The sequence below is a fragment of the Melanaphis sacchari genome, unplaced genomic scaffold, assembly GCF_002803265.2.
Source record: "Melanaphis sacchari strain LSU unplaced genomic scaffold, SCAv2.0 Contig2_pilon_pilon, whole genome shotgun sequence".
NCBI classification, from domain to species: Eukaryota; Metazoa; Arthropoda; class Insecta; order Hemiptera; family Aphididae; genus Melanaphis; species Melanaphis sacchari.
Genome location: NW_020271173.1, coordinates 1,986,342 through 2,000,763, shown reverse-complemented (window position 1 = coordinate 2,000,763; position 14,422 = coordinate 1,986,342). Strand labels below are relative to the sequence as shown.

The following is a 14,422-nucleotide window of genomic DNA, read 5'->3' as shown; positions in this document are numbered from 1 at the left end:
TCTTATATAGTCTTATTAATTCTTTTATTTTAAAATGGTTATAGATGAATATAGCCTTAAAAAAATTAGTTTTTTGTGAGAAAAAGGGTTAAAATTAAAATTAACATAACTATTACTGTAGCAACTATACTAATATAATAATAATATAATTATAATATATACACGTGATGTGTTAACATAAATTTCTTAAGCTAAAATTCCTTCAAATTGGGTTTGCTCATCCTTTAAGTTTTGCAGTAAAATCTTGCATAAATATATTATATATGTTTTCTATGAAGTTAAAAATGATTTGTTTAATCTGATAATAATTGTATTATTATAAAATATAATATCTATTTATGCATTATATAAACTGTTACTCATTTTTATATAGGTATAAAAAAAACATGTACACATAACAACATTTAAAAGCTCAGTATAATATTGACTCATGCATACTTCATTAGCCAGTTAACAATTTTACAAAAATATTAATATAATAATAATAATAATAATAATAATAACAATAGCATATGCGTTAATTATAAAGGTAGATAGGTACCTAAGTCAAAATAAACAAAAATAGTACTAATGTTAAAGATCTATGTTTTGAAATTCTTCTTCATCTTGATGTTCAATCTGTGTTGTTAAATCCGAACGCAATCTAGAGTAATTGGTTTCTTCAACTAATTTCTCTTCTTTATAGAACGACTGTACTACTAACAGCTGGTATCCTATGGCAACTAATAATAGAATAAATCATAACGTTACATTTTCATCTTTATGAAATCAGTGGCTAATATTTATTTTACACAGATACTTATTTTAACACAGAATAATTTTACAATAATTTTGCATTTTTTAAGGTCAGTTAATGTGTTTTGTGGGAAGATGGTGTAATTATAAAAAGAATAATTTTATAAACTCCTATAAATTGACAAAATAAAAAATTATATTCAGTATTTTGATTATTTAAAATATGCATTGGGTGGGGGATTACACAATCAATAAATACGCAATTGGTGAGTGTAGAATAAAGCAAAGGTTTCCAAGTTGTGGATCACAGTTATATTTTTGGTGTGTTGTGTTAAGTTTTGAAATGCTTATATATTTTTATATAATATTAAGTGCTATATAATAATATAATGGAATTTACGTCAATAGATAGTGGTCAATTGATAGCGCGACAATTGATAGTCGTGACATTTTTTTAATTCCAGTTTTTCACAAATTTTTCATTAATTAAATTAATAATCATAGGTTCTCACAAATAAACTATAAAAATAATAATAATAGGTTTTCAGAAATAAATTTTAACAAAGTTGTCTATGATTAAAATAATAGCATCTAATAAAAAATTAAAAACTTGTAGTTTGAAAATAATGTACAATCCCTCGTAAATAATCTTTACTTCTTTATTTTTATCATTTTAATCACCACATATAATATTTAGTTTTTTTGTTCGATCATTACACTTTTTTTGATGGTGGTTGATTTTCTGTGACTAATTGTTTGAACTTTCAACCGATTATTTTAATTATTGACAACTTTGTTAACATTTGTTTTTGAAAACCTATTATTATTATTTATATAGTTTATTTGTTAGAACCTATGGTTATTAATTTAATTATTGAAAAATTTGTGAAAAATTGGAATTCAAATTTTTTTATGAAATTAACAATTGTCGCGCTATTAATTGACCATTATCTATTGACTATATTGTACATTGATGACTGATGATAGGATTTAATTTTATAATTAATTATTATTTTTATAGATTATAAAGTAAATATCGTTCTGCTTTACATAAGTATCGAGTGGATATAATTATATCTAATGGGTGTGTTAAATTTGAATTCTATGATACATCACTGTATATATAAGAAAAATGATTTTGAGCGGAGATCAGTGGAATGGAAAACGATAATCACGGAAGCAATTGCCTCTTAAATTTTTTTTTTTAAATAGAAGGTTGATTAGTGGTCGGTGGGTTCTTAAATTGTAAATATAATATTACGATAATCAATAGGTGGTCAACAGTAATTTGAAATATAATTGATTGTAGTCTATTATCATGCATTAACTATATCGATTTATGTTAAACACTTTTCCTCCCCATCATTTTTTATACATATGTATATATATATAGTGGTCTATGGTGAGTAGGTCCGTGGTATGTTATTCTTTGTCTCTGGAAAATTTTCAATTTGCCACGCTACTGGGTGGAGATAGTCTGGTAGTCTAAGTATACTTCATGATATACTTTGATATAACTATTAGTAATTTATTAAACTTTTAGTATTATAATAGGTTGATATAAATTTTTTTTAAATATTGTAGGTATTTATTATATTATTAGTATTTAATTGTTATATTAATATATATTTATTATTTATACCATATGATATTATTGTTATTAATTTTTAAGTTATAACTACCTTAATATAAATACCGTAAAACAGTGTAAATTAGTTCATACTTTTTATAGATATTATCTTAAATTCATCTAAATAAGTATTTTAGAAATTTCATTAAGTATAATAAAATATATTATTTACATAGTTTTTAAATTCTCATAATGGTTTTGAATTATAACAAAATAGGTAATAAACATAATTATTCGTTGTTAAAATACGTAATTTTATCCAAATTTGAACTAAAAATATGTATAAAATTAATTTAGCTTATATATTTTCAAGACTTTTTAGTTCTAGTATAAAATATTTAAGAGGAAAATTGTATTATATTTTTATATTTTAACCATAAAAATTAAATATTAATAATTTTTTTACAAATTACATGTAGTTTATAATTGTCGTCATTTTGAAATTTTTTTGTAAATTTTGAAACCTAAAATGTGAAAAAAAAATTGTGCTTATGCATTTTTATAAGATAGAAAAAAAATACATAATTGTTAAATCAATACCTACATTAACCGATTTGCTCAAAATCTAAAAAAGGCTATTATGAGTTACCAAACTTTAAACATTTTTAAACCAGGAAAAGTTTGGGAATTTTTGATAAAAGGCATAATTGGTATTACACTATATTTACTGTTATTACTTATATCATATGTCAGAGTAGTACAAATAAGTATATTTTTACCGTCCAAAAGCGCAAAGAAAATGATCAATCCAATTATATTATGTTTGATGAAATATGGATGTTTCATAAGTATAACAATTTCAATGGTGAGAACTGTGCCAAGTTGGACATAGCCAATCAAAAGCCATAGATAAATCTTGTGTGTTGCATTCTAAAAAAAAAAAAAAAAAAAAAAAAAAAAAATAAACTTAAATATTGTAATTTGTACTTAAATATCTAAAATATCATAGTATGATTGTGTACCTTTTTTGATTAATTTAAAACTCTTAATAAATAAATATAATTGATAAACATTATAATAGATAGTACCTACTTTAAATCCTACATAGGTATTATAGATATACAATTTAAAATAAAATTAAAGAATAATATAATATATAATTATACGGAATCAATTGGGTATATGATAAATTATTTATTTTTTTTTTAATTTATATGTATTCAAATAAAATATGTAAAATATGTAGGACCTACATTGTAGTTAGATGTTTCCTTAATACGCATGATGTACATAGACCAATGAAAAATGAAATAATGAGAGTTTAAAATTTTAACAACGTTTTAATCTGAGAAGAATCAATTTTTTCTTTTTTATTAATCAATAAATATCTACTATGTGTAACAGAATTATTACATTAATTTGAATAAATCATTAAAAGTCAAAAAATCTAAAAATTTATTTTGGTAATTATTTTATTTTTTAAAGTTGTAATTACTAATTAGTGTCACATAAAACTAAATAAAATTACATGTTTTAATCTGTATAATCGTATATTTACAAAAATAGTAATTTGTGCCACTTTAAAATGATTAATAACATTTTTTTTAAACTTGTTTATATAAATATTAAATAATTTATCAATCAAGTTTATTTTTATAGATACATTTAAAAAACTATTAAAATGTATAACAAGTAAAATAAAAAAAAGGTTAACTAATTTTTATTATAATTTTTAGGTATAGGTACGTATTTACTGCTTAGTGTAGTATAAATAAGTAGCATTTTAGTTAATAATAAAATATGTAAAAAACAAATTTATTTTAATTAATGGTCTAAATATTTCTTATTATTAATAACCCGCTTTATTTATTCACTTTTTATATGCTACTAGCCGATCCGTCACGGCTTCGCCCATGATTTGTTGTTTATTTTGCCTTCGGACGATGATATATTGATATGTAGAATTTTTTATTCAAATTTTATCGTTTAATAATGTAAGTATAGATAACGTTTAATTAAAATGTATTTAAATGTTTCTGGCAGTATTAAATATTTGGTATAACCTTTTGAAAAAAAAAATTGGAAAAATGTTAAATAGTGTCGTCAGAAAATTGGAACATTTAAATACAATACACCTCTTCCAGACAAAAAATAATTAAGAACCAGGTGATGTGGTGAATGGAACATAAAAAAGACCAGTTCTTGCGGACCTCGCAGAGAAGCCCCAAAAAGAGAAAAAAAAGAACTTAATCATTAAATTTTGAGTTAATTAAATCTTACCATTATACAGTGTGAATAAATGCATGGTATAAGTAGATACATAATATCTTTAAATTAATGTACTTAAATAATACTAAATATTTCAAAAAATCCTATTTCTCAGTTAATAATCGTATTATAATTTGTAATTAAATATATTTAATTTTAATCATATGAATAACTTAGTCTATGGTGTCGGCCAATAAAGGGTTTTGAAAAGTTTCTTTTGCAGCCAATGGTCAATGAACTCATGCACTTTTATTATACAAATAGGTATATTGATACCTGATATGTTGAACTTTTAACGTACATACGATGTTGCTTGTTTCAATCCAAAACTTGCGAACAGTGAAGTAAATCCAACGAGCATAAACACTAATGTGATGTAATTCAAAAACACTTCTAAAAACAGATACATTCGTATTGCATTAAATTAAAAATTAAGTATTTTAGAAAATATAAGCAGTTATAATAATGATTATAGGATGTAACGAGCAATTGCTATCATAAAAATATTATTAAGTTACTGTTCATGCCAATTAATATAAATGTACAGTAATATACCGAAATTAATAATTTTTCTAATTTTTGTCTGATTATTTGTCAACAGTAAAATTAAATAAAAGTTTAATTAAAAGTATAATATTTTGTTTTGTTATAACTCTTAATGGTTGATTATTTGATATTATATATTATTTTCATTAAAAATAGTTAAAAAATTGAAGTAATATGCGGGAAGATTTTTTTAAGAAGATAATAAAAAATGGTTTTTCCATTATATATCATAAATTTGTAAAATATTTATGTTTTTTTTTTTAATATTATGGTTATTTTTTGATAAATATACCATGATCTACGATATATTTATATTAATAAGTTAGTAGAAATTAACTAAAATATTCTTAAATATACTTGGATTGCTTATTATTATTTACCTATACTACAGTATTCTGCTAAAGGAATAATACTAATTTTCACCACCTCATCTGTAATATAGCCTAATTTTAATGAATTTATGAAAAAAATAAAATATTTATATACATTGGTTATTGAATTCGATACTACATGGAAAAAAATGACGTAGAACATGATATTTTAGTGTTGATTTAATTTATAGTCATTAATATAAAATATTAATAAAATTAACAGTGACAACGTTTATTGAAAAAAATTCAAAGAGGACAACTTCCACCTTGCAGCCAACTTCTTTGTTAATATATGTAGGTAAAATATATGTATGTAAGAATTAGTTATATTAATAATTAATAAGTTAATTTATTTACTTTCTGTAATTTGTAATAATTGATCAATTTCAATGTCTTCCCCACTTTTCCTCATTTCGGGGACATCATAACTTACAATATGTTCCCAAATGTAATAACAAATATAACAAATCGATGCAATCTAAAAAAAAAATAAATATTTGTCACTATATTTAATACATTTTAATTTATTTTAAATAGTATGCGTAAAACTAAAATTTGAAAATAAAGTTTAAAAGTTTACTGAAAATATTTTTGGAAAATAATTTTTTTTAAACAATATTTTCAAGTTTTGGGCTGACAAGTGGTTCGTTATTCATTACTTAATCGCTAGTGTGTAGGTACACGTCACACGTCATACGTTTGGTTAGACAAACATTGTTACATAATATAAATTATCTATTACTTAGTAAATAATAACTTAAGTACACATATTTGATGTAGTTTGATTAATGTATACCAGTCAAAGGAATCAGAATTTGTAATTTAGCAGAATATGCCATTTTATCTAATTATAATAAAATATTAAGATTATGTGCTCGTGTAAGAGACTCTAAATGAAAGGGTGCGGTGAGAAAAATATTTTACAAGATTAGTTTTAATTTATTTTCGCACCATTAGACCAAAGCCATAATTCATAATTTCATAAGTATTTAATAAAAAATAAGTTTTTTTAAGGTGACAAACATGATAAGACATTCTATCACTCTGTAAAACTTTTAGTAATGTGTAATGTAAAATATATTATTGAAAAGAATTCAAATATGAAAATTAAAACAATAATATTAATTTAACTTACCAAATTAATAATCGCGATAATATTTGTTCCTGTCCGTAAGGGCAATCCAAAGCACGATGAAAGCATATTTTATTATAAACAATTCACAAACGTTGGTTTAAAAGAGTAGTTATTTTCTATAAAATATATAAAATATTTGTTCGAACTGGATGAATATAGAAACACAACTATACAGTGTTTGTTTGAAATTATCAGGAAGGAAACGAATGATAAGTTGACCTTTGCATTTTATCGGATTGAATGGAAAATAAAAACTTGATATATATATATATATATCCGTTTTGTTGCTTAATATAAATAAATATTTCATGTTGATATAAGATAATAATGAAACTCTAAACAAAACACATTTTACTTATATCAAATATGCAACAAATATATAATATACCTACCTTAATTTAATTACATACTATATACCTAAATAATAATAAATTGCTTACCTAAATATAAACATGTGTAAATAACCATCTGATAGACATTAATTAGTAATTAGATATTTTGTGTATGATATAAATTATTTTATAATATTTTATATATTATACATAATATATAAATTTTCAATTTTAACTTGCAGACAAATTGTAATATTATTGTAATGTATAAATCTTTCACTTTCGGTAGGTATATTTATTAAAACACAATAAAGTTTTAATAAGTATACATTATAATTTTATTTCTGTATTGATACCTGTTGTAAAAATATTAATACCTATTACAGTTAGGTAACAAATGGATAAAAATTAATTATTAAAATAATATATTAAAATATTAAATTGTTTAGTTCAGTACTTACATAGATAACATATATATACATATACATATACATTAAAAAAATTATCGTAATTTTACATGTCTTGTACAGACTACTTATATAACATAACAGTACCAAGTTACCTACCTAACATGTAAAGACAAAAAAGAACGCTACACACGCGTGCGTTGCCTCCGTTATACAAACATGCAACATACCAAACTTCATTCACTAGAATAAATTGTGTGTTGTTAGCTTTAATATTGTTGTTGTTAACTTTGATAATAGGTTAATTTACTCAAATATAAAGTTAATAGTACATAATTGGCAATTGGTTCTACTGAACGCAAATTTGCCATGTTCTATGTTTATAAAACGGAGGCAACACATTCGGGTGTAGCGTTCTCTTAATTATAATAACAAAATTATATGTGGGCATTTGATAAAACTTAAATTTACATTCAAGTGTGTTCAATGTGTTCATGTTATAATGTAAATAAATAATATACTTAAAATATTGTCAATTATACAATATTAATTGGTGTTTATATCTGCATATATGTATATGTATACACAATACACGTCATGATTTAAATCTCATCGTTTTAAGTAAAAACTGATTAGATTATTTTTATACTTAATACTGAATAAAATATCTAATAGGACTTAGATCAAAGATATTAGATAGATTTACTAAGGTAAGATGTATATAATTCAAGTTTAACATATTCTTTACTGCTTTTAAACATTTCATTTTTCGCTTTTATAATATAAGACAATATTATCACGAATAAAAGTGTGATTGAAATATTAATTAATAAGTATAATTATTGTATGTACGTAAATCCAAATGATTATTTGAAATAATCATTACAAAATTGTAATAACATAACATCAGCTAATCTTAATTTATTGATTCATTGTACCAACTTTGAAAAATCTCTTTTAGAGTTCCTTCCAATTTTCACCAACACATGTTTACACTATTTAATTTGTATAGTTCCTTTTTTGCTTCTCATTTTCTCAAACATTATGGTTTTTTTTCCGTTTTAAACCGACAGCAGAGAAGGATCTGTGTGAAAAATACTACTCCTCTGCCATAATTTATTAATGTTTAATAAAAACGCTAATACATGCACATACTTAACACATAAATAATTATGGTTGATTCATCTTAAAAAAAAATAAAAAAAAAATATTAATACAAAAACATTATGGTTTAAACGTATTACTTCGCTATTGTATGTTTGTTGGCAATTCCGATCCCTCATTTTTCTTCGTATATATTATAATTACTTAAGTATTTTTAAAATATTATTAGCTCTTATTTGAAAATGTATTATGAGATATTTGTTGTTATTATAATTTTATATTCACATTGTTATAACGTGTTAAATATGCTTTTTTTTTGTTATGAACTTAAAAATGCACAAATTGTCTGTACTTCGTTTGTGTTATTAAATTAAGTTAATTCTTTTAGACAATTTTTTGCATGAACAAAAACTAATGAACTTATTTATTATTATTATTCATATAAAGTGTAATTTTATTCCAAAATTGTTTAAATTAGATCACTTAATAGTTAATTGTTTACTACTGGTTTTGATATTTTATTGATAATCACATGTAGGCGTAATCTTACAATCGTGTGTATTAGTTATACAATTAGAAATCATTAATATATTTTCATATCTATATAGATAGTAGATATATTTAAATACACAATTATATAATACTATTTTCGTATTAATAATTAAAAATTACTAATTTTGTTATAAAATAATTTTGCATTTGGTATACTTTAGTAAAAGTTTATTTATAAATAACTATTATTGTATAGGGCGTAGGCACATACACTTATATTTATTCAAACCATATACACGGATTTAATTAAATATAAAAAATTATTCTATTTATAAAGAACATGGAAGACGTTTTATTATGTTCTACACCGCAAACTATCACTGTAACAAAATGTAGCCCAATTTCATTACACAATCTTAAGAATTTGCGTGACGCAATTCTTTTACAAATATTGGGATGTAATCGGATTGGTCTTGTGTTTGTTCAAGTGAATTATCTGATATTATTATTATTGCAGATTTATTTTGATCCGACGGTTTCTTGGACTTTGGTAAATATTTCCATTTTAATTGGAAAAAATCGTTAACTGCAGTTAACTTTTGTTGTTTGTAATACAATTGCACAAAGTAGATTTCGACCACAAGAAATGCTATTTCTACGAAACCCTGAAATACAAAAGGAAGTATGTATTTAATAATTTATAGAAGTACAGTACAGTATAATAAATTATAAACATTTATTAATAATGATTAATGACGTATTATTTTGGAATTAAGGAAATACTAATTTTAAATATAATATTCACGCATCTAGGTAATATATTTTTTTTTACTGACAATATATAAATAAATATATACATATTTAAATATTAATAATAAATTGTACAAACCACAAAAAATCCTAGATTATCACCATAGTCGTTTAACTGAGAGTTGATGAAAATTTGACAAATTATTCCTGAGGCTAAGTTAAAATAATAAATCACTAACCAAGCATAAATCTTTTCTGGAGACACCTATGAAAGAAATTCAAAAAGTACCTATTATTTCTAATTGGAAATAAAATCTTACAGTTTTAAATAATCAACAAGGACTATAATTTTAAGTATAATAACTATAAAATTTTTTTTGTTTATATTTTATTAAAACCGAGAATGTTGCAAATGCCGTAATATTTATAATTTTGTATAAAATTAAAGGTAGATTACTAATTTAAGGTTTCATTGGTATTTTATTAAAATCTGGTTTATTTATACGTAATTTTTGAAATATTTCGTTTATTCTTATATCGATATATATATTTTTTTTAAAGCTGAAAACTTATTTATATTTTCTTATTTTTTATAATATTCTATTTATACATTAATTTACCTGTATTTATATTAAAAAACAAAAATTAATTATAATAATATTATAATTTGTTGACGAAATTTTATTTTGTGTTTTAAATATTTTAATGGATTTCTATAAATATTATATACTTAGATATTTTGTTTTATATGTATTTAAAATTTGTGAATTTTTGGATACATTTTTATTTTAAATTTCCAAAAAGACAAATTAACAAACTATATGTTCTATTTATTATTGTAATATATTTCAGTTATCATGTGCACAATGTACAAATTATAAACAACATTAACATAGGTATAAGGTACTTACTGAATACGTTGATTCTTTTAGGCTAATGTTTAAATAGAATTCCATCACATTCCATCCCAATTTTACTATAAATATGTAATCCATAAAAATTTCTATAACCATATAATAAAATAAATTAATATTTGTATACTTATTAATTTATGCATGTACACATTATTATTAAGCAATTTAGATTAGTTTGAACTCTTATCACCAAGCTCGGTTAGTATCGATTGATTAATTTGTTGAATGCTGTACGATGATTGGAGGAAAAAGTTAGATTTAATAATTATTAAAATTATTATTAGGGCTGAAACTTAATGTAGTAAAAATATGGAATATGTATTAGAAATATACACTAACTATTTTTAATTATGTGAAAATTTATGTTATAAATATAATGCATATGAAATATTGGAATTGTATATATTTATATTTTAAATGAAAAAAAAAATAAATTGATAACATATGAAATTGCAAGTATGTTATATAATATGTATATGCAAGATAAATTTTAATTTTAAAATATCAGCACTTAGGTTTTTAAGTCGAAATTCCTTCGCTGAAAGGCTACTTAAATATATCGTTTAAACCATATATGAGTATAATTGATCATTACTTTCAATTATTGTTTTATTTGTTATAAACGTGTATTATATTATGAAAAAAAAGATTTTCTAACAATTTAAATTTATTTTTAAATTTATAATTTTCTAAAATATGCAATTAATTATAGGTATCATAAAAAAAAGTTATATACACTGACGTTTAAAATATACAAAATAGAATTTGTTGTGAATCATATTTTTTGTTTCTCTTCTTTCGAACTTTTTTAAAAAATTAATTAATTCCCAAAATCAACAAATTTATAGCCCTGCTTATAATTTATTTTAAAGTGTGAAATAATAGTAAGAAAAGATGGAGTTTTTGTTAGATTTTTAAATACAATAATTATATAATATCTATGCCACCGATTATTAATAAAATAAATAAATACTTAACACTCAGGATCGGTGTAATTTTTTTTGGCTGATAAAAGTCATTGGCTGTAGAGTTGAAGTGTAATAGCGTATCTTCATCAGGATAAAGATTAGGATTTAATGTTTGTAATGTAGTATTTTCAAAACTGGTATGCTCAAAGTATAGTAGATGATAATTTGATAAACGGTGTAAGAAATCACTCATTATTACAAATGTGATGAAAAACTAAATAAATAACAAATAATATAATATTTAAATATGTAAAACTGTCATAAGTTTAATTACGAGCTTTTAGTAATCATTAGACTTAAAAATTTATAAAATAAATAAGTATACAAAAATACTATTAATTGGTTTTTGATCAGTCTTTACGAATCTCAATGTAGGTACAATTATTATATTCTGTTGCGTTAAAAATTAATTTGTTAAATTATTATTATATTGTTTTCTATGCTCATTGAATAAAAAATATAGTTTTAAACTTGTAAATTTTAAATACTCAACCTTAAATTAATTATTAAAACTGAAGTGTATAATGTATATACTTTATAGTATTAATATTTACATAAATTGAATTTAGTATTATAATTTAATTGGTTTCATATAATGTATTAATAGTAATTATATAATATCACGATTACTAAATAGTATTTAAATGAGTAAGGAAATTAAATGGTAAATAATCATGTAAGTAGCATATGTACCTATTATTATAAGTATATATTACTACTATATTACTTACTATGTTAAAAATGTAAATACAACTAACGCCGTGACGAAGAGAACAACACCCAAAACACGAGTTTGGCATAATTATCACAGTATGTATATTATTCAAAGTTTGAAAAAAAGTGAAAGCATTAATACATAGTTTAAAATTATATTATATTAACGATTAATAATTTAATTTTAAATGTAATTGTTCACTATATTATATCAATCAAAGAGACACCATTTCGTTTTCTTTTTATTTTCTACATATGTTGATAACTTAACAAACTATACTTATAAACTAAACACTAGACACATATTTAATTTATAATAATTATATGATACTAATGTTTTCAAAATAAATAAAAGGTTCATCTGTCAAATCTTTATTAAACAAACATGCATTTTGTACCTTAGTCTGGGTATGAATAATGTAGATAAAAAACAGCGATTATATTATTGATATATTATTATATAGTGTTATATAGCTACAATTAATTATTTATCATTAGTAAAATGATAAATGGTAACGCATTTGTGTTGAGTATTTAATTTTATACACGGCGCGATAACTTTACACTAAACTTTTTTTTAGTTTTAGTAAAAAAAATATATGAGGAAACATGAGTTAAATTTTTAAGTTTAAGCCACTTAAGGTGATAAGATTAAAAATATTCATTATATATTCATTATATATTCATTAAAAAATAAATTATATATTTTTAAAGTGAAAATAGATATTAATTAAATGTATTTTTGTAATTTTTTAATTTTTTTTATAAATAATTATGTAGATCCTTGTATCAAAATATCAAGCATATTTTACTTGTCAACAAAAATTTTATCGTGAAAATATAAAATAAAACTTGAGAAAATCAAACATTTGAAGTATTTATACCACTAACAAAGCAAACTATTTTGAAAATTATTTCATGCCTAAAAAATTATAATAGTGTGAAAATTACAAATGTTTTTCGTTATTTATTTTTGAATTATAACAAAAAACAAAATTAGTTTTGCGTAAATATTCTTATTTTTTTTTTTTTCTGTTAATTGCTTTTATATTTTCCGATTATCTTGAAAAACATTGGGAGTTTTTTTACGTTAAACAAGTAACAAACTTTTCTAATCTTCTACTAAATATCACTTAAATTTTTAGATTTAAAAATATATATTTCTAGAGAAAAATTATTTAAGTCATTGCAGAAAATTTTCAAATACAACACAATTTTTTAACAAGTAATAAGTATAGAATATTATAAGTACAAAGCAAAATAAAACATTACTCAGTATCATTTATGAGGTTTAAACTAAGGTTTTTACATTCTTTTATACGTAATTTTTTTTTATTATCTTATCTGTTTGTTATTTATTTTCAAATTTTTAAAATAAAATAGCTTAATTTATTATGTCATATTAATTTTACTTTGAAAAAAAAACGATTATAATAATTGGGGCATGAGCACAGGTTTATATTTTATTTTCACGTGTTTTAAGTGGATTTTATCCCGTCTGGGTTTTATTTCAAAATAGACCAATCTTATGTCAACTATGCTTATTCTATAAATCCTTAAAATAAAATATGATAAAACTTTTGAAAATATATTTAGATTTGTTATACAGTTTACTTGAAAGTAATCTTTTCATTCCTAAGCTATTAAAAATTAAATTTTTAAATTTTATACATTAGGAATTTTTAAATGATAATAATATTGAAATAATAAAATTAATTTAAAAATGTAAGAAAATCGTTTTCAATCGAATTTCATAACTAATTTATACTTAGGTTAGTTAACCTTAAAAAAAATTCGTTTACGCATAGCCGTCAGTCATATACACTAATTACTTATGGTTCATAAGTTATGACTTATGCCTTATAATTTTATAAATAATGATCATTTACTGTGCAGTGCACGCATTTACACGATCACACGCACATACTTAGAAAATCACCTATATTGAATTCTTTTAAACTCTTCTTACTATGTGGCTTTATAAGTAGTAAATCGCATACGTGATAACGTAATGATAATATGATAAAAGTATACTTATAAGTCATACTCAACTGTATAAAATTGTTATAATATATATAATTAAGAAAATATTATTGAAATATTTTTCTATTTTTAT

General features: G+C 21.9%; 2 protein-coding genes across 3 annotated transcripts; both read right to left on the bottom strand.

The window, feature by feature from the left end:
- Positions 1 to 386: 386 nt before the first annotated feature.
- Positions 387 to 6,811, bottom strand: LOC112595963. The gene is made up of 5 exons (XM_025341382.1): positions 6,626 to 6,811; positions 5,848 to 5,968; positions 4,875 to 4,966; positions 3,085 to 3,235; positions 387 to 722 (listed from the first exon to the last, which is right to left on the bottom strand). The coding sequence occupies exons 1-5, from the start codon at positions 6,689 to 6,691 to the stop codon at positions 574 to 576; spliced, it is 579 nt and encodes a 192-aa protein (XP_025197167.1). The 5' UTR covers positions 6,692 to 6,811; the 3' UTR covers positions 387 to 573.
- A 2,411-nt stretch (positions 6,812 to 9,222) lies between these two features.
- On the bottom strand, positions 9,223 to 12,475 carry LOC112595996. 2 transcript variants are annotated; one of them, XM_025341429.1, is made up of 5 exons: positions 12,324 to 12,475; positions 11,602 to 11,806; positions 10,622 to 10,713; positions 9,850 to 9,975; positions 9,223 to 9,625 (listed from the first exon to the last, which is right to left on the bottom strand). In XM_025341429.1, the coding sequence occupies exons 1-5, from the start codon at positions 12,390 to 12,392 to the stop codon at positions 9,377 to 9,379; spliced, it is 741 nt and encodes a 246-aa protein (XP_025197214.1). In that variant the 5' UTR covers positions 12,393 to 12,475; the 3' UTR covers positions 9,223 to 9,376. The 2 variants fall into 2 exon arrangements, with proteins under 2 accessions (XP_025197214.1, XP_025197215.1); XM_025341430.1 differs by lacking the exon at positions 9,850 to 9,975.
- Positions 12,476 to 14,422: the final 1,947 nt, after the last annotated feature.

What these genes read in the sequence shown, in the direction of transcription:
- LOC112595963 (XM_025341382.1), bottom strand. Translation starts at nt 6,691, where the DNA reads ATGCTTTCATCGTGCTTTGGATTGCCCTTACGGACAGGAACAAATATT. An exon ending in TGAAACAAGCAACATCGTAT is followed by an intron (nt 3,236 to 4,874) that starts GTACGTTAAAAG and finishes TTTTTTTTTTAG; the next exon opens with AATGCAACACACAAGATTTA. An exon ending in TTTCTTTGCGCTTTTGGACG is followed by an intron (nt 723 to 3,084) that starts GTAAAAATATAC and finishes TTCTATTATTAG; the next exon opens with TTGCCATAGGATACCAGCTG.
- LOC112595996 (XM_025341429.1), bottom strand. Translation starts at nt 12,392, where the DNA reads ATGCCAAACTCGTGTTTTGGGTGTTGTTCTCTTCGTCACGGCGTTAGT. An exon ending in AATTACACCGATCCTGAGTG is followed by an intron (nt 10,714 to 11,601) that starts TTAAGTATTTAT and finishes ATATGGTTATAG; the next exon opens with AAATTTTTATGGATTACATA. An exon ending in ATAATCTAGGATTTTTTGTG is followed by an intron (nt 9,626 to 9,849) that starts GTTTGTACAATT and finishes TTTGTATTTCAG; the next exon opens with GGTTTCGTAGAAATAGCATT.